The 24393-nt window shown below is 44.4% G+C and overlaps 1 protein-coding gene across 4 annotated transcripts in view; it reads left to right on the top strand.

Annotated features, from left to right (window-relative positions):
- LOC109460105 (signal-regulatory protein beta-1) overlaps positions 1 to 14437 on the top strand; it is a 28335-nt gene extending 13898 nt beyond the window's left edge. For 3 of the 4 annotated variants that reach the window (XM_074317250.1, XM_074317252.1, XM_074317253.1), the window contains 4 exons: positions 3493 to 3813; positions 4371 to 4700; positions 9144 to 9252; positions 13433 to 14437. In XM_074317250.1, the coding sequence (XP_074173351.1) occupies positions 3493 to 3813; positions 4371 to 4700; positions 9144 to 9250 (758 nt within the window). In that variant the 3' untranslated portion in view covers positions 9251 to 9252; positions 13433 to 14437. Of the gene's footprint in view, positions 1 to 3492; positions 3814 to 4370; positions 4701 to 9143; positions 9253 to 9773 lie in introns of all 4 variants that reach the window. The other variant, XM_074317251.1, reaches the window with a different exon arrangement.
- The last annotated feature ends 9956 nt before the right edge of the window (positions 14438 to 24393 follow it).

Below are 24393 nucleotides of genomic sequence, written 5' to 3'. Positions count from 1 at the left end.
ATTATAGCAAACCACTGAACATGGATCCAGCATTTCTCTTTTTCATGTGTTTCCCAAAGCTTCAAAATGCCCCTCAAATTCACACCGAGGCCCAAGGTGATTGGGGACCTGTCCCAACCTTCAGCCCCATCACCCCAAATCCAGCATTTATATCAGCACCTACAGCTGCTCACTATTTCAACAGCTGTGCACACTCCTTCATATGGAGACAGCACCATTCATTTATAGTCTTCTGTTGGTGGTATAAGTTGGCCAATAAAAGTGCTGCAGTGGATACCTGTGCCCATGTGTCACTCTCCTTATGAGGAACATGCCCCCTGGGAGGGGCATTGCTAGGCCAGATGGAACACGTACTTTAATTTGTGTAGATGTTGCCAAATTTCCCTCCTAGACATAGCAACTGAGCCTCCTCACCACCCCTGGACATAAGCAGGGAAGGTGACTTTATCCTGAATTTGCAGATATTACAAGAGGGCCCAATGGTGTGTCCTGTGCCTAAGTAGTCACAGGTCACAAGTGGCTCCACTGCCACTCAGATCTGCTGCCTCCTGGTAGAGTCCTCGTTCCTCCTCCCAAGTTATCTGCCCAGATGATGCCCTGGGTGAGAAAGTAGGGATGTGGGAAGGGGCCAAGAAACAGCAGTTTGCTAGGTGCTGTATCTTTTTCGTGGCATTTACTGCTTATAACCAGTGCTGAGAGGGAGGAGCCATCTGTTGCCCCTTTAACAGATAAGGACTCAAAGGATCAGAGAGCGGACCTGACCTGAACAGGAAGGGGAACCAAACTTTAAACCCCAAACAGCATAATGGCTCCCTGCAATACCCTACTGTGCCGATCAAAGATTGGAGAAAGTTCCAGCCCTCTTATTTTAAAATCTCATATTGTTCTGTTCTTCACCAATAAGAAAAAAAAAAATTCTGTGTGGGAGGCGGGGCAACTTTATGTCCCAGATCAGACAGATACACAAATGTGTCGTGATGTGCTGATCCTGTTCCTAAAAGACGTGGCTCAGCGTAAGTAAAAGTATTCCGACTTGTCCCATGTGACAACATGGATGTTCTAGAGGGTATTATGCTAAGTGGAATTAGTCAGACAGAGAAAGGCAAATACCATATATGATTTCACTTATATGTGGAATCTAAAGAGCAAAATAAATGAACAAACAAAGCAGAAACAAACTCACAGATATAGAGAACAAACTGATAGTTGCCAGAAGAGAGGGAGATTGGGGAATGGGTGATAAAGGTGAAGGGGAATAAGAGGTACAAACTTCCAGTTATAAAATAAATAAGGCACAGCTATGTAGTCCATAACACAGGGAATAGAGTCAATAATATCCAATAACTTTTCATGATGATAAATGGTTACAGGACTTACCGTGGTGATCACATCATAGGGTATATAAATGTCTAATCACTACGTTGTACACCCAAAACTGATATAATATTGTATGCAAACAAAAAAAATTTTTAATCATTCAGGAGTTTTTTTCCCCCTTCATGGTGGTTTGTTTGCTTCACTGAACAGCCTACAGGAGCAGCCTGGGACAATAGCCTGGATAGAGCAGAGAAGGGCCACTGTAACCCCAACAACATCGTGTACCCACTTTTCTGTCAGAAGATAAGGAAGGAGAGGCATTTCCTAGAGGATGCTGGGGGCCCCGTGTGAGCAAGAGTTCATATTCTAGACTCAGTTATCAGAAACCCACGTCTACCAATTATAGCGACGGGGTCCTCAGGCCTGGGCACTCAAAGATGTCTCCTCCCTATAATTGCCTGAAGGCAAAATCTGAGAGGGAGAAGAAGGTGGTAGTCAGTTGTGGGCTCCTGCAGGTGGGATATTTGCTCCATAGATAAACATGAAGCTTGGGGGGGTCACAGGAAATACCCCTGGGATACTGGGGCATGAGGAGACAGTCCGTTCATTTCTTTCAACCACACTTTTCTCATCTGTAACATGATGATAATCATGGACTCCTTTTTTTTTTTTTTAAGTTTTTTTTTTTTAATCACTTTTTTTTTTTTTAAACGGGGAAGGAGAACGGGACTTTATTGGGGAACAGTGTGTACTTCCAGGCCTTTTTTCCAAGTCAAGTTGTTGTCATTTCAATCTTAGTTGTGGAGGGTGCCGTTCAGTCTCAAGTTGTTGTCCTTTCAGTCTTAGTTGTGGAGGGCACAGATCAGCTCCAGGTTCAGATGCTGTTGTTAGTTGCAGGGGGCGCAGCCCACCATCCCCTGCAGGAGTCGAACCGGCAACCTTGTGGTTGAGAGGACGTGCTCCAAGCAACTGAGACATCCGGGAGGCAGCTCATCTCAAGGTGCCATGTTCAATCTTAGTTGCAGGGGGCAGAGCCCACCATCCCTTGCGGCACTCGAGGAATTGAACTGGCAACCTTGTGGTTGAGAGCCCACTGGCCCATGTGGGAATCGAACCGGCAGCCCTCAGAGCTAGAAGCACGGAACTCCAACCACCGCCTGAGCCACCAGGCCGGCCCCTGGACTCCTTTTGAGAGAGTGAAAAAGATTTGAGGACTCTGTGTGAATCACCCAGCACAGAGTAGACACACCCCAAATCAGGTGTCATTTCAAGGTTGTGACCCAGTTCCCATTGCTGAGTTTTCCTCACCAACACAAAGTGTCTGTGTCTCTTCTAATTTAATAACAATTAAGAAATTACCCACCTTTGGCTTTCTCAGCACTCAGTGATCTTTGTTTTCTACCCAAAACTGACCCCAGAGAAGAACCCAGATTCGGAAAAACATCCCTTCATCCAGTGTCTTCAAATTCAGGGATTGGCACAGATTAGCCCCACTGGAATATCTGTGGAAAGGATGAAAACTATGGAGTAAATCAATAAATTCCTAAGAGAAGAGCTCTGGATATAAATGAAGTCTGGGTTCCAGATACACCTGTGTTTGTTTATTTTGGGGGAGCATCTTCCATTTTACTTAAAGCAAAAATACTTCCACTGCCTGATTTACCCTCATTGCAGCCCCGGGAAGGAGAAATGCCTGCTGTTTCGTTTCACAGAATGAGCTGGAATGTGCCCCAGTCACCCCTCTTGTCAGCTGGCCGGCCTGGTTCCTGCTTTCACAGTGGTCCCGCACGTCACTGCTTCCCCTGCATTTACTTCTGTAAACGCTTTCCCTGAAGTTGGGAAGCTTTCCAGGAGAGGCCACCTAGGAACAATTAATGCGAAGAGGGAGATCGATCAGTAATTTTGTTCCCATGTCCAGACTGGTGTGAAATCACCCAGCAGAGAAAAAAAGATGGACTTTGAACTCAGGCCTGGAATTGCATGTCAGCCCTGCCCCTCACTCAGAGGTGAACTCTGAGGACATGTGTGTCCTCCTCTGTAAGATGAGAATGTTGACATTGCCCTCCCAGCATTATTAAAAATAATATATGTGAGGCTTCTTTAACAGTGTCACATGCTTATCCTTAGAGGTGATAACCACAATCATGGTTATTGTTCATTTTGCTCCTTTTGTAGCCAAACCCTCTCCCCCTGTGGTATCGGGCCCCACAGCGAGGGCCTCGCCTAAGCAGACGGTGAGCTTCACCTGTGAGTCCCACGGCTTCTCCCCCCGAACGATAACCCTGAAATGGTTCAAAGATGGGAATGAGCTCCCAGCCTCCCAGACCACCGTGGACCCAGAGGGAGACAGCGCTTCCTACAGCATCTCCAGCACAGCCAGGCTGGTCCTGGCCCTGGGAGACATTCGCTCTCAGCTGGTCTGCAAGGTGGACCATGTCACCCTGCAGGGGGGCCCTCCTCTTCGTGGGACTGCCAACTTGTCTAAGACCATCCGAGGTAGGTTCCCTCCCACCCAGATGAGCCCACACCTGGCCTTCAACCTCCAAGCCTGCTCCACCCCTGCTTTTGCTCCAAACCTGGAATTGCCTGGAATCTAATTCCCAACAGTCCTTCCCATCACCAGGTATCTAGATGTCCCCATCACTTTTTACAAGATCAACACCTACCACTGTAATTGATGGTCATCTACTTTACCAATAGCAGCTCCAATTACTGAGCACCTACTGTAAGCGAAGCCCCTATATGCTTGGTGATTTCATTCATTTTGTTACAGTTAGTACGTTCCAGCTGCATTCCGGGGCCTGTGCTTTTTATTTTCATTCACATTACCCTAATAGGAGCTACCAGTCCTTGAGCAGTTACTTTGTGCCTGGCACTGTGCTTAGTGATTTCATTCATATGCAAGGAGTTCCCTCAGTGTTTGAGCACCTGCTGTATGCCTAGCAGTGTCCTGGTTGGTCCCCTTGCTGTGGGGGGAGGAGCTAAGTTATGGAGCCCTCCCCTGTGATCCGTCTGTTCCTTGATGTCAGAGCTTCTGCCCTGTATTGTTTCAGTTCCACCCTCCCTGGAGGTTACTCAACAGCCCGTGGCAGGGAACATGGTGAACGTCACCTGCTGGGTGAAGAAGTTCTACCCCCGCCGCCTACAGCTGACCTGGTGGAAAAATGGAAACTTGTCCCAAACAGATATGGCCTCGATCCTCACAGAGAACAAGGACGGAACCTTTACCCGGATGAGCTGGCTCCTCGTGAATTTATCTGCCCACAGGGAGGACGTGGTGCTCACCTGCCAGGTGGGGCATGATGGGCAGCCGGCGGTCACCAAACACCTTACCCTGGAGGCCTCTGTCCACCAGAAGGACCAGGGGTCAGACATAAATACAGGTGAGGCCACCAGTCCAACTGCCTTGGCTTTTATTATATAAATTTTGTGTGTTTTTTAATGTTAAAAGTAGTAATTCATACTTATAGAATAATCTAGAAGTCTATAGATAAAATATTTAAATGAGCTCCCCCTCCCAAATCCCACATCCAAGAGTCACCACCAGTAAGAGTTAGTACACATTCTTATAGAGATTTTGACATCAATATACATTGAAGAAAGTGATAAAGGAGGAATGAGATCATGTGTTCACAGCGCCCTGCCTCTTGCTTTCCTCACCTACAGTTACTGCGATCACCATCTCTGTCCGCCCACCGCCTTCCTCCTTGGACTTTCTCACTGCTGCCTGGTCTCTTTTCCATCCTAGACTTTTCCATCTGGCCCAGGCCCCCAAGTGACCATGAGTGGCCACAGCACAGGCCTCCTTTGTCCCTTGATTTATGACAATGAACTAGCAATAATCACAATTGCCTCCTGCCAGTTTACTGAAGGAAAATTTCAGTTCATCTCTGATTTTCTCTCCTGATTCAACTTCGCTGTGAGTGTGGAGTTTTACAGAAGGGACTTGGGGAACAACGTCTTGTCCTCACACCAGGTGATTGGGGTAAACTAATGATTCCACATATAAGTCCTTGAATACGGACACCAGCTTGTACATCAAATATGTGCTAATTAGAGACATGCTCTCCCTCAGCTGGGCATTGTCCCAAGATATATATGTCCCATTGTCTATAGGTATGGAGACCCCCTTTCTGTAAATAAAATATGTCTTATTTCTCTCTCATGTAACATCAGAAGGGCATTGGGCCTGGATTCCAGGAGTTTTTACTACAGAAGAACTTTCAAAGGCCCACGTTTGTCCCAACATGTCCTATGGTGATGTCCTACCTGCTGGGTCAGTGTAGGCCACCTAGTGTCCATGTCGCTGCCTGCTGGGAAAGTAAACATTGGAAGGGGAGGCTAAACAATTGCCCTGAAAATAAAGTTATACAGAAGTTACATAAATGGGTCCACTAACCTAGTCATTTATGCACATCCGGTTGTAAATGTAGTCCATAGTTGTGTGGTCATGATTAATAACATTAGTTTTTCTACAAAACTAACACCATTATATACTTTATAAAATTGACAATTATTCCCTAATGTCATCTAAATGGACTATATAGTCAAATTTCTCCAAACTTCTTTTATAGCTGTTTTTTGTGCACCAAAATTGGTTTTGATTCGTCATTAATAACTGGGTAGAACTTTCCTGTGAAATCACTTGGGCCTCGGGAATCCTTTTCCGGATTTGAAAAAGATTTTGCATAGTTTAGGACTGTTCACATTACTCATTTCATATTGGGTGGATTGTGGTAGCTGGTGCTTTTTGAGGAATTTGGTCCACTTTCCCTATATTGTCAAACGTCTGCCTGTAGAGTTGTTTATAATCTTCCCTCATTATCCTTTTGATGTCTGCAGGGTCAGTGCTGATACCCCATTTCATTCTTGATTTGGACGTTGCCATTTCTCCTTTTTTCATCAGTCTTTGTAAAAGTTTTTCAATTTTATTGATCTTTTCAATGAACTGCTTTCTTTTAATGATTTTCTCTATTGTTTCTCCATTTTCAATTTCATTGTTTTCTTCTTCTTTTTACTTTAAATTTCCTACCTTCTGCTTTTTCGGCGTTGATTTTGCTCCCCCTTTTCTTGTTTCTTGAAGTGGAAACTTACATCACTGATTTTAGAATTTTTCTTTTTTCCAATGCCGCACGTGGGTCACCATCTGTGTCTGTGGAGTTAGGAGAGTGCAACTTATGATGCCCGGTCACTGCGTTCTTCCTCCAGTCCTCAGGCCCCTATCCAGTCTGCCTTTCTCTTCCACCTCGCAGAGTCCTATGCTTGTACCTGGTACCATTTCTAGGGTTCAGATTTGTACTGAACTAGAGAGCAGGAGAGATGAGACTCTGCCATTTTGTCTGGACTGACTTGGGTTTGTTTTTTCATCTCTGTCTTCTGCTGGGGCTCAGACCAGGCTGTTACTTCCTGGTTCTCTCAGTGTGCCTGACCTAACACCCTTGCTAAGTATTAGGGTAGAAAATGGTTTTTGGCTTGTCTAGATTGACAGGCTGGAGCAAAGTGCAAGAGGCCTATGTGACCCTGTGCACTGGGATGTCACATATCACCTAGGTATCTGAGGGTTCTGGCCGCTCCAGCCTTGGGTCAATGGGCCTGGTGTGACGATGCATGTATTTTTGTTGATGATTATGGTATTGGGGTCCTTTGCAATATTCCTATCCTAATGGACCTCTCTCTGTCAGTATAGGATAATCCAGGCATGTTAATGGACTTTTGGGTTTGTTGGGTCATTTTGATAGTAAGAGAAATGTTCTGAGTCCTTTAATGTTTTTGGTTCTCTGCTGCTTTTCAGAACTTCAAATGTCCCTGCCCACCTTGTTCCTTTGTCTCCTCCTCACTCATTTGCCAAACAACGCTTCTTCCTTTATTTCTTTTGCCTTTTCCCTGGGAGTTATACACTGTCAATCATGCCTGTCCCTTTAATCTCATCTGTCCTTTTAAAATGTCCCTGCCTCCTTGTATTAGTTTCTTATTGCTGCTGTAACAAATTACCACATATTTAGTGGCTTAAAACAACACAAGTTTATTACCTTACTGTTCTAGAAGTCAGAAGTCTACAATGGGCTGGCAGGACTACGTGCCTTCTGGAGCCTGTAGGGGAGAATCAATTTCCATGCCTGTTCTAGTTTCTACAGACACCCACACTCCTGCGCTAAGGGCCCCACATCACTCTGAGCTCTGCTTCTGTCATCACATAGTCTTCTCTGCATCTTCTTCCTCCTCCTCTAACTTATAAAGATCTGTGTGATCACATTGGCTCCACTCAGATAATGCAAGATAATGTCCTCATCTCATGATCCTTAATTTAATCACTACTGCTAGACGCTTGCCATGTAACACAACATAACAACAGATGCTAGAGATACTGTGCTGACCCTTTCAAGTCAGGCAGACTTTGAAACCCCTTCCCGCGATCTGAGCTCTGATCTACAGGACATTTTTCCAATATTTTCAAATTTAAGGTAGATATTATATTGGCATGATTTCTAGATAACTCTTAGTCTCCTTTGTTAGCTTTCCTCATGTGTTTCTCCACATTCTTTCTTGTGGCCGAGTGAAGGTGAGCTGGCAGGCTTCTGACAGATTGTGCACGAGGATTTGGTGATTTTTTTCCCTTTTGACTCACAGTTATTTTGAAGTTTTGGCATTTTTTCTACCAGTAATACTGAGAGCCAGTTCTGTGTAAGATTTAATGTCTTTTTTGTTTGTTTGTCTGTTTTATTAGTTTTGGAAAGGATGATTTTGAAGATAAGCAGCTATGCTGCTGCCGTTGTCTTCAGCAGCTCAGAAGTAGACTAAAGATTTTGAGTGCTTCGATCCATAAATCCCTATCCCTCATCTCTGGGTCCCATGCTCCCCCATACGGGTCCTACTCTGGCAGATCAGGCCTACTGAAGTGAAGAATTCAACTTTCTCTGTAGTTCTGCTCTTCTTATAAAGATGCCCTGGCCCAATCCTCAGCTTATTCTGCCCTGTGGCTCTAGGGGATAAGACTCTGCAAAGCTGTCAAGAAGTTTTCTGGCTCACACTTACCCTGTAACTGGTGATTAATCATTCTTAGCTTTCTTGTCTTTCTCCAAAAGATAGATGCCCCACCAACAGCCACCCAATCCCATAGAGCTTATTACCATTACCCAACTCATTTTCCAATTCCTTTCCTCTGGTTACACTCTCCCAGTTCACCACCAGCAAAAATTTTAACAATTGCACCAATAGGGTAAACCAAAGACAGCAGGTCTCATGAGTCAGGCCACCCTGAGGGCTCCCTCAGCTCCTGAGAACATGGGCTCATCCATCCCCACCCTGCTGGAAAGCAACGCAGCCTTGAAACTCTCCCACTGTGAAACCTCTCCTCACTCTACTGCAATGACATGTTGATATTTGTTCTAATAACTCTGAGAGGTTGAACTTGTCAAGGTCTCAGGGTCATCCTACAGGACAACAGTGATGGATTTCCCTCGGTGTGAATCCCACTAATCTTGTGATTCTCCCTAAACTCTCTGAGCTTGTTTCTTCATCAGAATGAGGATACTAACTGCCCCATAGAGGTGTGAGGACCAAGTCAGTAAACCAGGAACCACACTTCTGCATCACTGAGTGTACATTCCTTCCACCCCGCCCTCAAGGAGGACAATGCTGGCAGCCTAAAAAGGGGCTGAGTGAGAATGAGGAGCCTCTTTACCCTGGTTACTGCCTCAAGCCTGAGCCCAGGGCAGGATGTAGGTGCAAAACCTGAGTGTTGACGGGCCCAGGTAACCTCACATGGAGTAAATGGAATGGTCTCCTGTGTGGTCCCACTAATGGCTTCTCCTGTCCCTTATTTCCAGGCCCGGCAATGTCTACTCAATTCCTCATCGCTTTCTTCCTTGTCAACAAGGTGCTGCTGGCAGTAGGTGTCTCTGCCTTCTATGTCCACAGGAAGCTGAGGGCCTGACTGTAAGTTGTTGGGCAGGGTGGGCAGGCCAAGGGCTGTCCCAGAAGGGGTAAGGTCAGAAGGAAGGGCCAGCACACAGGTCACACAGGGTCAGGGCCCATGGCGAGTTAAGAGAAGGTGACACACCTCTCTCAATACCCTGAGGAGTCTTGGGGATCCTTTGAAGAGGTTCCCAACTCCAAGGAAGTGTGTGGGATCTTGCAGGAGGTGGGCGGGGTCAAGGGTTTTGAAGGGTGTCTGCAGCATCTAGCGCTTCTATGGAAGAAGTGGGCAGAGGGGCTGAATGAGGGTCAGTTGAGTGAGTGGTTCCCTTGGAAACCATCTCTAGATTATTTCCTCACTCGGACTCCTTCGGACAAAAATAATCAACATTTTAGAGTAATGTTGAGAAGTCCTGGATTGGCTTCTCTGAGGGCTGTTCCCTCTCTGACCCTCTGCATGACAGAGTGAAAAGGAAGGACCTGGGGAGGAAAGCTGAGGTGGCAGAGTCCTATTTCACAGGCTGCCTGTTCTCTCATGACAGGTGTCCCAGGAGGAGGACAGTGGGGACATAAGAGACATGCAGGGCACGTTTCTTGACTGATGAGCAGATATTTAAATGTTGACATGTTTCCCACAGCTGCTTCCTTCCCTGCTCTATGCCACCCTCAATTTCTGCTGCCCCTTCCCTTCCCCAAAGGGCCCAGCCTAAGAGAAAGAGCCGACCAGAAGCTTCCACAGACTCTGCTTTAAGTGCCTCCCTTCCCTGGAGACCTGCTGCCCACAGCTCCTGCTGCTCCTTCTCACGGTCCTTGATGCCCCCAGAGCTGGGTCTTCATACATGGTCCTGAGCAGGGGCCATGGAACGAGCTCTAGGGACTGACTCACAACATCTCCCTGGAATGTGAGAAATGAATCAAATCTACACATATCAAGATACCTCTCATCCATCACCTATAGATGTGGCCGTGACCTGTACATTCATAACCATGCTCTGAAAGAGTTATTCTGGTTCCAGATTCCTGCCTACCCTTGACTCCCCGGCCTCATTGAGGTTCTCTATTGCCTCTTGAGTACAAATAACCCCCATCCTGGTTTTAAGAGAAAAATGATTTTTCCTCTTTCTTAAATGCCCTACTTCTCAAACCCAGAAAGTTTTCCCTCCTCTCTCTGTGTTGGGAACACTTGTTCTTCTATCATCTTGCATCCTCCCAACCCTGTTGCTCATGGTACACACGCTGTGAGTACAGAAGTCTTGGAGTCATCCTCGATTTCTCTTTCTTTTATAGCCCATATTTAATTCTGCCTTCAAAATGCTTATGTCCAGGTTGAAATGGTAGATGTTTAACAATCAACTCTTCCAAAGGAAAAAAAAAAAAGCCTGATTTTGTAGTGCTTGTCACTTTCTGTGGTGTAAGTACTCCTAATGTGGCCAATTTCAAGCTACCAACAGTTTCACAGGCAGCTTGCAAAATCCTGAGATGTGAAAACTGGCTCTCCCGAGCCAGTGCAAGCCTTCCCCAGCACACCACTGAGTTATGTGCACAGTTTGCACACTTCCCACCCCCACTACTACTCCCTGGTCCCAACCACCATCATTTCTTCCTGGACCATTGCTATAATCTCTAACAGCCTTTGCTGTTTCAGCCACAGTGATTTTTTTGGAAGTGAAAGTCAAATACTATACTACTCTACTTCTTCCCCTAACATATCTGCCTGCCTTACTCTCTCCCTTTTTTCAAGTCTCTGCTCAAATGTCACTTTACTAAAGGCACCTTCCATAAACCACCCTACAGAAAATCTAAACTCTTCTCTCTCACCCTAGCATTCCAATTCCTCTTAACCTGGTTAATTTGTTTCCTTAGCACTTAAAATGATCTGACATCCTAACTATAGACAGCCCTCACCTTACATGGTAGTACAGGACCGTAAAAGTGACTGCAAACTAAAACAGTGGAAAGTGACCTCAGTAATTAATGAGGAAAATAATGATTGTTCTGTGACCTTTGAAATTTTTTTCAAAACATTAGAAATTTTCTTACTGTCAGTTATAAATGCATAGAAAAATAAAAAATAGTAAAACTGATATTTATTTAGTATACTGTAATTTGAAACAGTAGAAACATTGAGAATTGAAATGTTTTATTTCTTTGTAAAAACTTATCAAGAGTATTTTGAACAGTACTTGCCTTCTTATTGTATAATTTATAATATAGAGCAAACATCTTTTCTACGCCGTGGTGAACTGTCATACTCCTTTCTAAGTTTGGATCACCTTTCAACATTTTATCCCTGAGCTTTTAATGTTGTAAAATCTTTACAAAGTTTCCTTTAATTGGAAGTCTTTGCTGGTGTCACTTCCTCTGGGACTTTTTCACTCTTTTCCTTACCACCATTTCCCTCATTTATGGGGTAAGTTTGTCTTCACTCAGTTTCTCTGGCTGCATATCTAGAATCTTTCTAACAGTATCAGTTCCAACACTCCCATGGTCAGTTATTTCTTCTATAACTTTACACACATGCAATTTGAATTTCACTTCCAGCATTATCACTGTTAGTTTCCCTATTGCACTTTTATGTTTGTTGCCAATTCTTTTTTACAATTATTCATTTCTGTAAAATGCCACCTGGGTTCATCGTTGGCAGATGAGGAAACAACACAACTCCATGCTCTCTGTATGGAAGCTCAGTAATAGTCACAGTGATCAATCCTGACAGACTCTGGAAAAAGTGACGTGATTAGTTACTGACCGTGATGAGCATCTGTTGGTTACATAGTGGTTCGTGGATGAAAGAAAAGCAAGCAGCAAAGTGTGTATTTTATGCAACTGCTCACAGTAGTTACTGTGATAACTGAAATTTGAACCATGTGTGGGACTGATGTTATTTAATTCAACTGTGGTAACTAAAATGCACGCATATCAGCACTATGCAAAGTGAGAACTGCCTTCTGTGTTTGTCTCTTCCTCAGATAGGATGTCAGTTCTAACAGAGAGGCACTACCTGTACCCTCAGTTGCAGAATAGTGACTGCCATATAATAGGCCATCACATTTTCCTAAATAAATGAATGAATACTTCATCGAGGACAATGGTGTCTACTACCCTGTTTCCCAGAAAATAAGACCTAGCTGGATAATCAGCTCTAATGCATCTTTTGGAGCAAAAATTTATATAAGAAGACCCAGTCTTATACTATATTATATAAAATCCGGTCTTATAGTAAAATAAGACCGGGTCTTACATTAATTTTTGCTCCAACAGACGCGTTAGAGCTGATTATCCGGCTAGGTCTTATTTTCAGGGAAACACGGCAGAGGATGGATTTCGAAATAAAATCTGTCATTCAATCACCTGGCTCTTGTATTCTAAAATCCTTTCATTAAAGACAACTCTCTCTTCTTAGTGTTTAAAACATCCTATCAAATAGACTTATTGGGGTTATCACTTTGTGAGGTATATAAATGTCTAATCACTATGTTGCTTTGTACACCTGAAACTGATAAAAAAAAAAATATTGGTCAAAAAAAAATCCCATCAAAACTTCAACATTCTCCAGAAAATAAGAAAGTGGGGGGAAAAAACCCAACTCATTGGAATGTGTTAAAGTGGCGTGGAAACCAATTAAAAGACCTTCCAATGGCTAAAACTGGAATGATTTGAGCAACATAATATAGTATTGTTGGATTGTGCTAAGGTCTGAATATTTGTGTCCCCCCAAAAAAATTCACGTTAGAATCCTAACATTAGAAGGTGGGGGGCCTTTGGAAGGTTAGTAGGTCATGAGGGTACAGCCCCATAAATGGGATTAGTGCCCTTATGAAGAGACCCATAGAGCTCCCCAGCCCCTTCTGCCATATGAGGATACAATGAGAAATCTACAGCCCAAAAGAGGGCCCTCCCCCAACCATGCTGCCACCCTGATCTCAGACTTCCAGCCTCCCGAGCTGTGAGCAATAAATTTCTGTTGTTTATAAGTCACCCAGTTTGTGATATTTCATTACAGCAGCCTGAATAGACTAAGACAGATTATAACCTCAAATATAAAATATATATGAGTCCATAGTGATATAACTAAATAATTGAATAAATTAATAAGTAGTGGAAAACAAAAATATCTCCTGTGCAAGAAAGTCTGAAATAATGTACATAGTTACTCCACCCTAAAGGAAGGGAAGCCTAACTCTCTACTTCTGAAATGCAGGCTACACATGGTGACGCTCTTCCAAAGACTCTCTTCCAGAATGGAAAGGAAGAAAACGAGTAACTTTCCAGTGGGGCAACCTGGCAAATACAATTAAGCCAGGTGGTCAAAGGTTCATCAACACTCACAGATCAACATCAATAGTCATAAGTCATGTCAACAGTATGCACCCTTGATATAATGTGATGAAAATGCCACTTTTCTCTGTACCCTTCCTTCCCCAAACCCATAACTCAAGTCTAATTGTGATAAAAACAGACAAATTGCAATAGAGAAACAGTCTATTATATACCCGACCAGTACTCCTCCAAACCGTCAAGGTCATCAAAAACCAGGAAAGTCTGAGAAGCTGTCACAGCTGACAAGTGCCTAAGGAGACATGATGATTACATGTGGGACCCCGAACGGAATCCTTGAACAGAAAAGGACATTAAGTAAAAACTAAGGAAATCTGTTATGGACCAAATGTTTGTTGCCTTCCAGAATTCATATGTTGAAATCTAATCCCCAATGTGATGGTATTTGGAGGTTGGGTCTTTAAGGGGGAATTACGTCACGAGGGTGGAGCCCTCATGAGTGGAATTTGTGCCCTTATAAGAAGAGGCCAGAGAGCTGGCTCACCCCTTCCACAATGTGAGGATACAAGGAGAAGTCGGGAGTCCGCAACCCCGAAGAGGGTTCTCATTAGAACCAGACGATACTGGCACCCTGATCTCAGACTTCCAGCCTCCAGAACTGCAAGAAATACGTTTCTCTCATGTATAAGCTACCCAATTTATGGAGTTTTGTTATAGCAGCCCCAACCACACTAAACTATGGACTTTCGTTAATAATAATGTACCAATATCAGTTCATTAATTGTAACAAAGGTACCACACTAATGTAATAATAGGGAAAACTGTGTACAGAGGTATGTGGAAAGTCTCTGTATTATCATCTCAATTTTTCTGTAAATCTAAAGCTGTTCAAAACAACTAAGTCTATTAAAGAAATTTCAGCATCTTGTCCTCGGCTGGATCTCTGCCTCTTGTACCTGCTTGGGGATCAATGCAAAGGAACGTGTGGTGGGGAGACGTCTGTGTGTATGTACCCAGGCTTTACGTCACTTCACAGGTCTGACGTTTCCTTCTCTTTCTTCCTCTGCCCTCTTCCAGAGCTCACCCTAGCCCAGGGACTCAGAGATCCCAGAGGAAGCGGCTTCTCAGTCCCCCATGACAGTCATCCTAAACTTGTCCAATTAAAGCCCAGGTCAGACCACGTGGGACCAGAGAACTTTGCGTTACCCAGGTGAGATGAGGTGAGGTAGCTTTGAGGACCTAACTGTAGGGCAGTTAATACATGTCCTGAGCCTAAAGAGTCCCAGGTAGAGGACATTCCAAGGAGCAGAACGGATGCTGTGATGTAGCAGACTGCAGAAGACGGCTCTCAGCTGCCCTCTTTGGCATTGCCTCAGCTGAGGAGAGCCACCTTGCCCAAGGTCATGCCTTTAACATGCCACATCCAATGGCTCATCACCACGATGCTATGAAGACCCAGCTCTCTCACTCCAGCTCAGGACAAATCTGAAGAAACATCCTAGCACCAGAGCTCCATAGGAGGTCAACTGAGATCTCCATTAGAATTTCTTTGCAACTCTACTTCTCCTTTTATACCAATCCTGCTTCCTTCTCCTCCCATCCACAGATATTGATCCTAAAACTACTCCCTAAAAATTGACCTGCTTGTTAATCTTCATCTCAGAATCTGTTTCTCAGGGAACCCAACCCAGAGGCTGTGCTTGGTACCAGAAAATGTGGAGCTCCCTTTGTCTCTAGAGGCCAAGACAGTTATGAAAGGACGGATTGTGTGTACTACCATATACCATAAGCCAAGTAGTCTTATTATACTAAAATCAATGAGAACCCACAAAAGTATTTACGCAAGAGTGGGGTGTAATCAGATCTGTGTTGTAAAATACCACTCTGGCTGAAGTAGGAGGCATTTTACAGAGGGCAAAAGGAGACGGAGTAACCTAGTAAGGAGGTAATTGTTTTCATTTGGATAGGAGATGGAGAAATAGACTCAAGAAGTATCGAGGCGGTAAAATTAACAGGGCCTAGTAGAGAAATGAGGGAGGGTCTATAACATGAGTCCCTTCTTGGTTTGACCAAATGGGTAGATGATCTGCCACATACTGAGCAAGGTGTGGTGACAGACGAGAATGTCTCAGTCGACATTATGAACTCAGTTTTGAATATTTGAAGTATACAGATGAAGAGTTCAAGGTCAAAAGAGACAGAGGGTGCCCAAAAAATGTATACACATTTTAAGAAAGGAAAAAAATGTGTTAAAATTGTAATAATATATACCCATAACAAAAGATGAACACAAGTCATGTGTATACGTTCTTTTTTGACACCCCAGGTATATAAGTCTGGATGATGGACTCGAGAGTACTCAGCTACTAGGAAATGGATTCAGGATTTGAACCTAAATTGTATCTGTAGCTAAAGCAAGTGGTCTTGTCACTGAAATTCCACCCTCTGAAGAGTTTCAAGTTCACTGTAAAGAGTGCTGGAGGTGGAGAAGAATAGGATGGTGGAGGCTGGAGGAAAACGCCTGTCCAATTCTCAGCAGGAGCCATAGATGGGCCTCCCAGCATGCAATTCATCACTCCAGAATCATGAGATAGGATGGATGAATCTCCAGGGCTTCTTTCTTTGCTGCCTCTTCTTCTTTAAGACATTATTCTAAATATTGTCTTTTAAAACAATATCTCCTAAACAAATTTCCCCCACAATTCTTCCTGCATGGAGCAGAGTCCTTTCTTCTTTCACCCAGGTCATCACAGGATTTACCCCACCCAGGCATTTCTCAGTGACAGAAGTACCTGGCTTCTCCTCATCTTCCATGAAAAATGATGGATCATTCCCATTTTCCATGTCTGCTGTGGGTTTTTAAATGAAGGCACTGGCTTGCAAGGACATGGAGTGAGAGCCGTAATGGCTATATTAGAGGGAGTATTTATATGTGTTTATATTTGATTTATAATATTGAATATGCTGAGACCTGCGTTCATTTTTTAAAAAACGTTTCTAGCTATTCTATTATGGACATTAGCATTTGCCTTCTGGCTTAAACGTGCATTTCACAGGTTTACTAGGGTTGTTAAACATCTTTTCATAGATTTGCTTCTTCTCCTGTGACTACCTTGTTTGTGGGCTTTGCAAGGCTATCTGCCTGTCTCTCTCGTCTCTGTATCCCTCTCAGCACCCAGCCTAGCAATTTGTCCATCCCAGTAGCTAATACATGATGTGGAAAGAAAGAGTTCATGAAACATCAACATCAATCTGGACCAGCAGGGCCAGGCCATGGGACTGGGAGCTGACTTGTGTCTCCCTCCAGGAGGGGCAGGTGAGAAGGGGCTGCAGGTGATTCAGCCTGAGACGTCAGTGTCGGTCGCAGCTGGAGAGACGGCCACTCTGCCCTGCACCATGACCTCCCTGCTCCCTGCTCCCTATAGGTGGTTCAAGGGGACAGGGCCAGGCCGGGAGCTAATCTACAGTTCCAAAGGACGCGATCTTCCCCCAGTAACTAGAGTTTCAGACTCCTCAAAGAGAAACAACACAGACTTTTCCATCCACATCAGTAACATCGCCCCAGGAGACACCGGTACTTACTACTGTGTGAAGTTCCGGAGCCAAGACCCTGATGAGGTAGAGTTTCAGTCTAGACCAGGCACCAGGGTGTTTGTGCATGATAAGTCCAGATCGCTGAAAATCCACCCCACTATGATTGTTCTAAGACAATGACAACCTCAGTTTCTCAGCCCAAGGCTCCCCCATTGTTAGCCTATCCATGGACTTAACCTAACATGTCCTTCACTCTGTGCTACCCTTAACTACAGATTCGCTTAGGTTCCCCTAGGATTAACTTCTTCCTGATCTCAGAGCGTCTCTACATCGACTCACTTTCAGTTCTGCCTACCATTCTCTTAAGCACAGTGGGAAATCTGGCTACTCTGGGAGCCCAGGATGCTCTGCAAGTGGTCTCAGGTCCTCCCCACTTACACAGAGCTCATACCCAGTTCTGCTCTTCTGTTGCCAGGTAAGACTGGGGGTAGGAACTCCACAGGCCATGTCACCAAGTAACAAGGTACAAGTCTTGACTCTTCGATCCCTCCGAATGGGACCTATGGTTTGGAGAGCGGCTTATAGAACGCTTCAGGGCACCACCAGTGTTGTTGGTTCCCTCCAATTTCCCTCCTCTCTCCTACAAATTAGGCGATTTTGTCTGGTTTCGGAAAGTCACTGGAGGATGCATGTGGTCAGGGGGAAAATGGGGAGGGAGAGACTTCCTCTACAGGAGACCACGTTTTTCCAATCTTTTGCATCTTTGGTCTGAATCTCAGATTTTGAAACTCAAAGGTGCATTTATTCTCTATTTCTGTAATGACAGTCTCCCTTGAGAAACATGTATTACGTGTATTTGCTGCCTACTTTGGTCACAATTAAAACACACAACGCTGAGGGGAAGGCATCCATAAAAATTGAACTGCAGAGCTCTGCAGTGACACCAACAGGCATGTTTTATAACTGTCTGTCAGAAGTCTACATTTTAAAATCTCATGCACCTCACCTCTATGAATATACTCAAAAACACTGAATTGTACACTTCAGAGGGGTGAGTTTTATGCGAGGTGAATTATCTCAATAAAGCTACAAAAGAATAGTTACAATGTAGGGATAGTGTATAAAATTATTTAGGTTTTTTGGGGGGAGTTGTTTTGGTCTTTTTCATAAACACCAATTTGACTTGAGGGAGGGGCGGAACTAATACATCCAACCACACAAAACACCAATTCTCTATGTGCCTTATTCTTACAAATTGCCAACACTCTTCCATTATTAAAATGTGGGAAGAGAGAAAATAACGAGTTACATGAAAACCATTTGGCACCCTCATTTTTCCCTGATGCAATTGATATCAGGCGTGGCAGGAAGAAGCAGAAAAATCACGTTGAGGGCAAGTTCAAACCGTGGGATATATTACCTGATTCTCAGAACGTAAAGCTCTGAATCTCCTGCCAATAGGTTCTATAACGCTTTAACAATCTTAGACTCGTCCACATAGAAGATTTCTTACCACTGTGCACAGAGGCAGTCAGCCAGTGTAATTTTTTTTCTCCCCAGAAAGCCTTCAGCCAACTTCCCTTTACATCTGATTGGTCAGAATCTCAACTCATGTCCCAGCCTCAGAGAATTACTCACCCAATCAGCAGCCAAGAGGTAGGGCTGTCATAACTGACGTGCACCACTGAAGAGCCGTACTCTGGGGCTGGGGAAATGCCTAGGTATTACTGAAACCCCTTGCTGAGCAGAATTGGGGGATTCGGTTAGCAAGGTGGGTGGGGGCTAAGGCAGGAACAATTGGCAAAACTTGTAAGGGGTCTGAAGATAAAATGGTAGTAATGTGTCAACGTTCATTTCCTGATTTGGCTAGTATGTGGCTGTGGAAGAGAAAGACCTTATTTGCAGGAAATACACACAAATATTTGGAGATAGTAAGGCAACATGTCAGCAATTCATTCACAAATGTTTCTTAAAAAATATATATCTGTCCTGTACTTGCAGATTTTCTTTAAGATTTGAATTATTTCCAATTTAGGGGGAAAGGATAACATTCTGGTATCATGGAAAAATGCATGTCTGTTGCGAAAAATAACCAGATAACATGTAGGGAGAGCTTACTGTGTGCCAGACTCTGCTGAGTACTTACTCTATATGTGTGAACTAATCGTCTTCACCATGACCATATGGCGTATAGCTTATAACAATCCTCACTTCACAAATGAGGAAATTGAGAAACAAAGGTGTAGTAACTTGCCCGAGGTCACACAGCTGATAAGGAGCTGGCTGAGATTTGAACCGAGGCAGCCTGTTCAAGCTCCCTTGCTCTAAACTACCATATACTCTCCTTTGACGACCTTCTCCAGTCCAATGACCTTAAGTACCGTTGCTAGCCCAAAGACTCCTAAATGTATTTCTCCTAATTTCCCTCCCTTGAATATTATGCCTAATTGCCTGTTCAGTAGCTCCCCTTGGATGCCCAATAACATTTCAAAAACTGGCTTTCCTCTCATCCCCTCAAAACCTGCTCCACCCACAGACGTCCCCATTTCAGTTGATGGGAACTCCATTATTCCAGGTAATGCAGCTAAAAATCTGGGGGCATCCTGACTCCTCTCCTCTCTCACCCCACATCCTTTCTATCTGGAAATTCTGTTAACTCTGCCTTACACGTACCCAGAGTGCAACCACTTCTCTCTGTCTCCACTGCCTAGATTCACTCACCATCCTCTTTCCCGATTGCTGCAACTATCTCCTTTCTGGTCTCCCTGTTTCTGCCCTTGCCCTCTCATCCATTCTCAATACAGCCAGCAAAGGATCCTTCTATTAAAACAAAAGTCAGATCCAGTCCCTCCTCTGCTCAAAACCTTGCAATAGCTGCTCATATCACTGAGAATAAAAGCCTAAGTCCTTATTATGGTCCCATGGCCCCTCACCTCACCCCTCTTTCCTTGCTCTTGTTTCTTCCACAGGATTTACCATTTTCTAATATAGTTCATGATTTACCTAGGTGCTGTATGTATTATCTAGTATGTATTGCCTGTCTTTCCCCCACCCCCTGCAATGTAAACTCCAAAAGAGCAGCAAGCTTGATCTTTCTTCACTGATATAACCTAAGCACCAAGAACAGTGCCTGGTACTTAGTGGGTGTTCAATACTTGTTGAATAAATGAATGACTACACTATATAGTCTCTCGTGCTGAAGACATGAAAGAAGAAATGAAGAGAAGGATAAATGGATGGCAAGAGGCAGAAGGGGGCGTTTTAAGGTCTAGGGCTGCAGAGAACATTTCCTGGTTCTGCCAGCTCTAACCGCTTGTCCCACGACCTGTCACTAGAAGTTCCTAGAAACCACAATGTTTAGTAAAAGCATTCTTTGGGGAAGTCAGCCGGAGTACTGGACAGTAAGAAGGGGTTTGTGCCATAGTTCTGGGCTCGGATCCAAGGCTCACCTACGTCTATCATTTTACTGAAAGACACATTCTCTGATATGGGACATAGTCACTTGTTATCACCAGGTTCCAGGGACAGAAGGTAGGGAAGAAGCAGCTCTTTACTTCAGCTCCTCTAAGGGGTAGGGATAAAATTCTTCCTTGTCTCCTCGCTGGCCCCAGGCACTCTCTTGCTCCTGCCCCTTCCTCTTAAGGTAGATCAGAGCACAGGGCCCCAGGCACCATGGCTGGGCCCCAATAAGACCCTTCCCCCAACCCCGGGTGTGAGAATGAAGATAGAACAGGAGTGTGGGGAGCTGAACCCAGAGGCCAAGACAAGAGGCGACAAAGAGGGTCTGTACAAAGGACCATGACCTTTCCCAACTTCTATCCAGGTGAAGTGCACCCAACCCTCTTAAACAGACACCCTTTGTGTTTCTATTCCTGTAACCAATTTGCTGGATGTACTGGACTCAGTAAAGTTCAAGGAGAAAATTGCTTCATTCTTCTTCATACTGCCTTTCAAATAAGTTCTACCAAGTCATCCCTCCTTATAGGTAATGATGTACCTATTATTCAGGTAACAAAAACTGCAATCTCTTATTCAGTGGGACCAGCCTCAGGGTGGGAAACCTGCATGATGGGTGGGCTTCTTGGCCACTGCCCACCTTGCTCTTCCATCCATTGTCCTTCTCACGGCTGCCTCTGGCTTCCCCCACGATTGGGAAAGACGGAAGGGAGGGAGAGTTCCCTACCCGTTTTTCTTTCCCCCTTCTCCCTTTAGTGACACAATGGTAATTGGTGGGTGGAGAAGTTCAAATATAATTCTTTCAAGCCACACTTTTTTGAGTTCCTCAGTGATGTCCCCAGCGAACTCCAGGCTGCAGTTCTGAGCAACTGGCCAGCCCCTCATCCTACACTTGTCTGGGTGTGAGATAGTGAAGATTCCAGGGGACATATGTCAAGCTTGCTGAGAGTACTCTTAAACCCTTCAGTCAGCCTGAGGTGGGGTTAAACTCCTCGTCCCTCCCCTAAGCATTTTCACAATCCATGCTCTAAAGAAATCCCCACTCTAATAAATCTCACGTGATTTATCACCCAGCCTCTCCTTATATAATTTCAGGGCAGCTGTCGGGCTGTCACAGCAGAAGTAGGCTTTGGCCGCCCCTTTTGCACATCCTGTGTAGACAGATGGTCCAGATCCTCAATTTGCAGAGACGATTGACATCTGTCGTTCTCAGCTTTGGAGCCTCAGTAATTGAAGTCTCATTTAGCCTCCTGTTGTAAAACCTTGCATGCAGTACTGATGATCAGCCAGCCACACTGTTATTTCATTTAATTCTTATAAACAGAGAGTAGATCAGTATTATTATCCTATTTTACAGAGGAGGAAATAACTTTCCCACATTCATTTCACCTCATAAGACCAAGGCCAGAAAAAGTTCTTTCTGCCCCTCCTCAAGTGCCTCTCCATAACGCCTCTCTCTCTCTCTCTCTCTCTCTCTCTCTCTCTCTCTCTCTCTCTCTCTCTCTCTCACACACACACACACACACACACACGCATTCAGAGTTTAGGTCATGCCTAGATATTCTGATGCTCTGTCTCCCAAGTTCACTGCTAGTTCTTAGGGAATCAGGAATCTGAGAGACTCACAAGAACCTGCCTGTGATTTTAGGTCATCTGCAGGAGGGAGTGTAGGGGCCACTGCAAAACCTCACGTTTGTCATCTGCTGATGCCCTCGCGTGTGCCCTGCTCCATTTCTATTTTTTTTAATTTATTTTTTAAAATTTATTGGGGTGACAATTGTTAGTAAAATTACATAGATTTCAGGTGTACAATTCTGTATTACTTCATCTATAAATCCCATTGTGTGTTCACCACCCAGAGTCAGTTCTCCTTCCATCACCATATATTCGATCCCCCTTACCCTCATCTCCCACCCCCTACCCCCCCACCCCCCTTACCCTCTGGCAACCACTAAACTATTGTCTGTGTCTATGAGTTTCTGTTTCTCATTTGTTTGTCTTGTTCTTTTGTTGGTTTTGGTTTATATACCGCATATCAGTGAAATCACATGGTTCTCTGCTTTTTCTGTCTGACTTGTTTCGCTCAGCATTACTCTCTCAAGATCCATCCATGTTGTCACAAATGTTCCTATATCATCTTTTCTTACTGCCGAATAGTATTCCATTGTGTATATATACCACAACTTCTTTATCCATTCATCTATCGAAGGACATTTTGGTTGTTTCCATGTCTTGGCCACCGTAAACAAAGCTGCAATGAACATTGGAGCACACGTGTCTTTATCTCTAAATCAGATTTTTTGGGTAGATACCCAGGAGAGGGATTGCTGGGTCATATGGCAATTTTATTCGTAATTTTTTGAGGAACCTCCACACTGCCTTCCATAACGGCTGCACCAGTCTGCATTCCCACCAACAGTGTATGAGGGTTCCTTTTTCTCCACAGCCTCTCCAACACTTGTTACTATTTGTCTTGTTGATGGTAGCCATTCTGACTGGGGTGAGGTGATATCTCATTGTGGTTTTTCCTGCTCCATTTCTAGAAGAGCAATCACACCTCTTCTTCCCTTTACCTTCCAAAGCTAATGCAAGCAACTCTCCTCAGTAGAACCTAATCCAGAACAATGCTGAGAGTTCTGGAGAATGTTTCCCAGGCTTTTAGCCCTGCAATAAAGAGAAGAGCAGACAAAGGAATATGTTGCTACTGTTTTAACTGGTATGTATTTGATTGCTGATGAGGTTGAATGTTTTCTCTAGATTTGCTTACTATATTTTCCATTTTGTGGTAAAAGTGAAGCAGTTGTTGTTTTAACAAAGTTCCATTTTTGTAAGGGGAAAAAAGCCAATGTGAGTATAGATGTATGTTTTATATATACCTCAGGTGTCCCTATTGGAAACAACTTAGGCCAACTCCTCAAGGTGGTAAGAGGTGCCACTTACCTTGAGGCACGTCAAGGTAGTAAGAGGCACCGTGAAAACTGGTCACACTCAGCAGGAGGAGAATCACTGAGCCATTACTAGGAGCCAGTGCTGCACACACTATTGCATCCATTTTACAGGCACGCACAACAGGTCTAATATTTTTTAAGTACTACCTTGTGCTTTGTGCCCTAACAGTAGTCTGATTTCATCCAGGGCAGCTCTGCCCCTGAAGCCTGAGATTTGTTGCCTCAAGGAGAAAGACAGAGGGCTGGAGGGGTCCCAGTGAGAACAAAGGAGAACATCTGGTCTAGAGAGGTCTAGGTTAGGAAAGTCCCTACAGAAGGAAAAAAGGGGAATACCTACCCATATGACTTGGTGGAAAGTGGGAAGAAAAGGGGTGAAGGTGGTTCAGTCGGGAGTTGAGATGGCACCCCCACTACCCTGAGGTCAAAGCTCTGGGATGGGACATTGCATACAAACCCCAACTATGTTTAGAGATGCCTAAAGCAGAAGCGGCCATGACCTGGCTTCCTAGGGTATCCAGGGGCCGTGTTCAACCTGCCTTCTGAGCAACAGATCAGAAATAGGGAAGGAATTAAATGTCTCCAGAAACTGGGGACTGTAATTAACCCTAAGGAAGGTAATATCCGGGAGCCTTATAAAGGACCTTGAATCCTGTGAATTCTGAATGCTGTGGGTGCCCATGGTAGACAAGTTACCAAAATGTTCATAATCCTTTACTCCCTCCCTGTATCCATGCCCTTCACAATGAGATTCTGCAGCTCCTCCTATCAAGGGGTGAAGCCTACTTTCTATCCCTTGAATCTGGTCTGGTCTTGTGACTTGCTTTGGCCAAAAGAATGTGGATGTGGCAGATGTGACATTGTACCTTACAACTTCTACTTTCTCTCAAGGCTGCCCCTCTCCTGTGAACAAGCCCAGACTAGCCTCCTGGAGAATGAGAGACTGCAT

Source organism: Rhinolophus sinicus, linkage group LG13 (assembly GCF_036562045.2).
Source record: "Rhinolophus sinicus isolate RSC01 linkage group LG13, ASM3656204v1, whole genome shotgun sequence".
Classification (NCBI taxonomy): domain Eukaryota; kingdom Metazoa; phylum Chordata; class Mammalia; order Chiroptera; family Rhinolophidae; genus Rhinolophus; species Rhinolophus sinicus.
The sequence above is the reverse complement of the archived record's forward strand: the minus strand, read 5'-3'. Positions and strand labels throughout refer to the sequence as shown.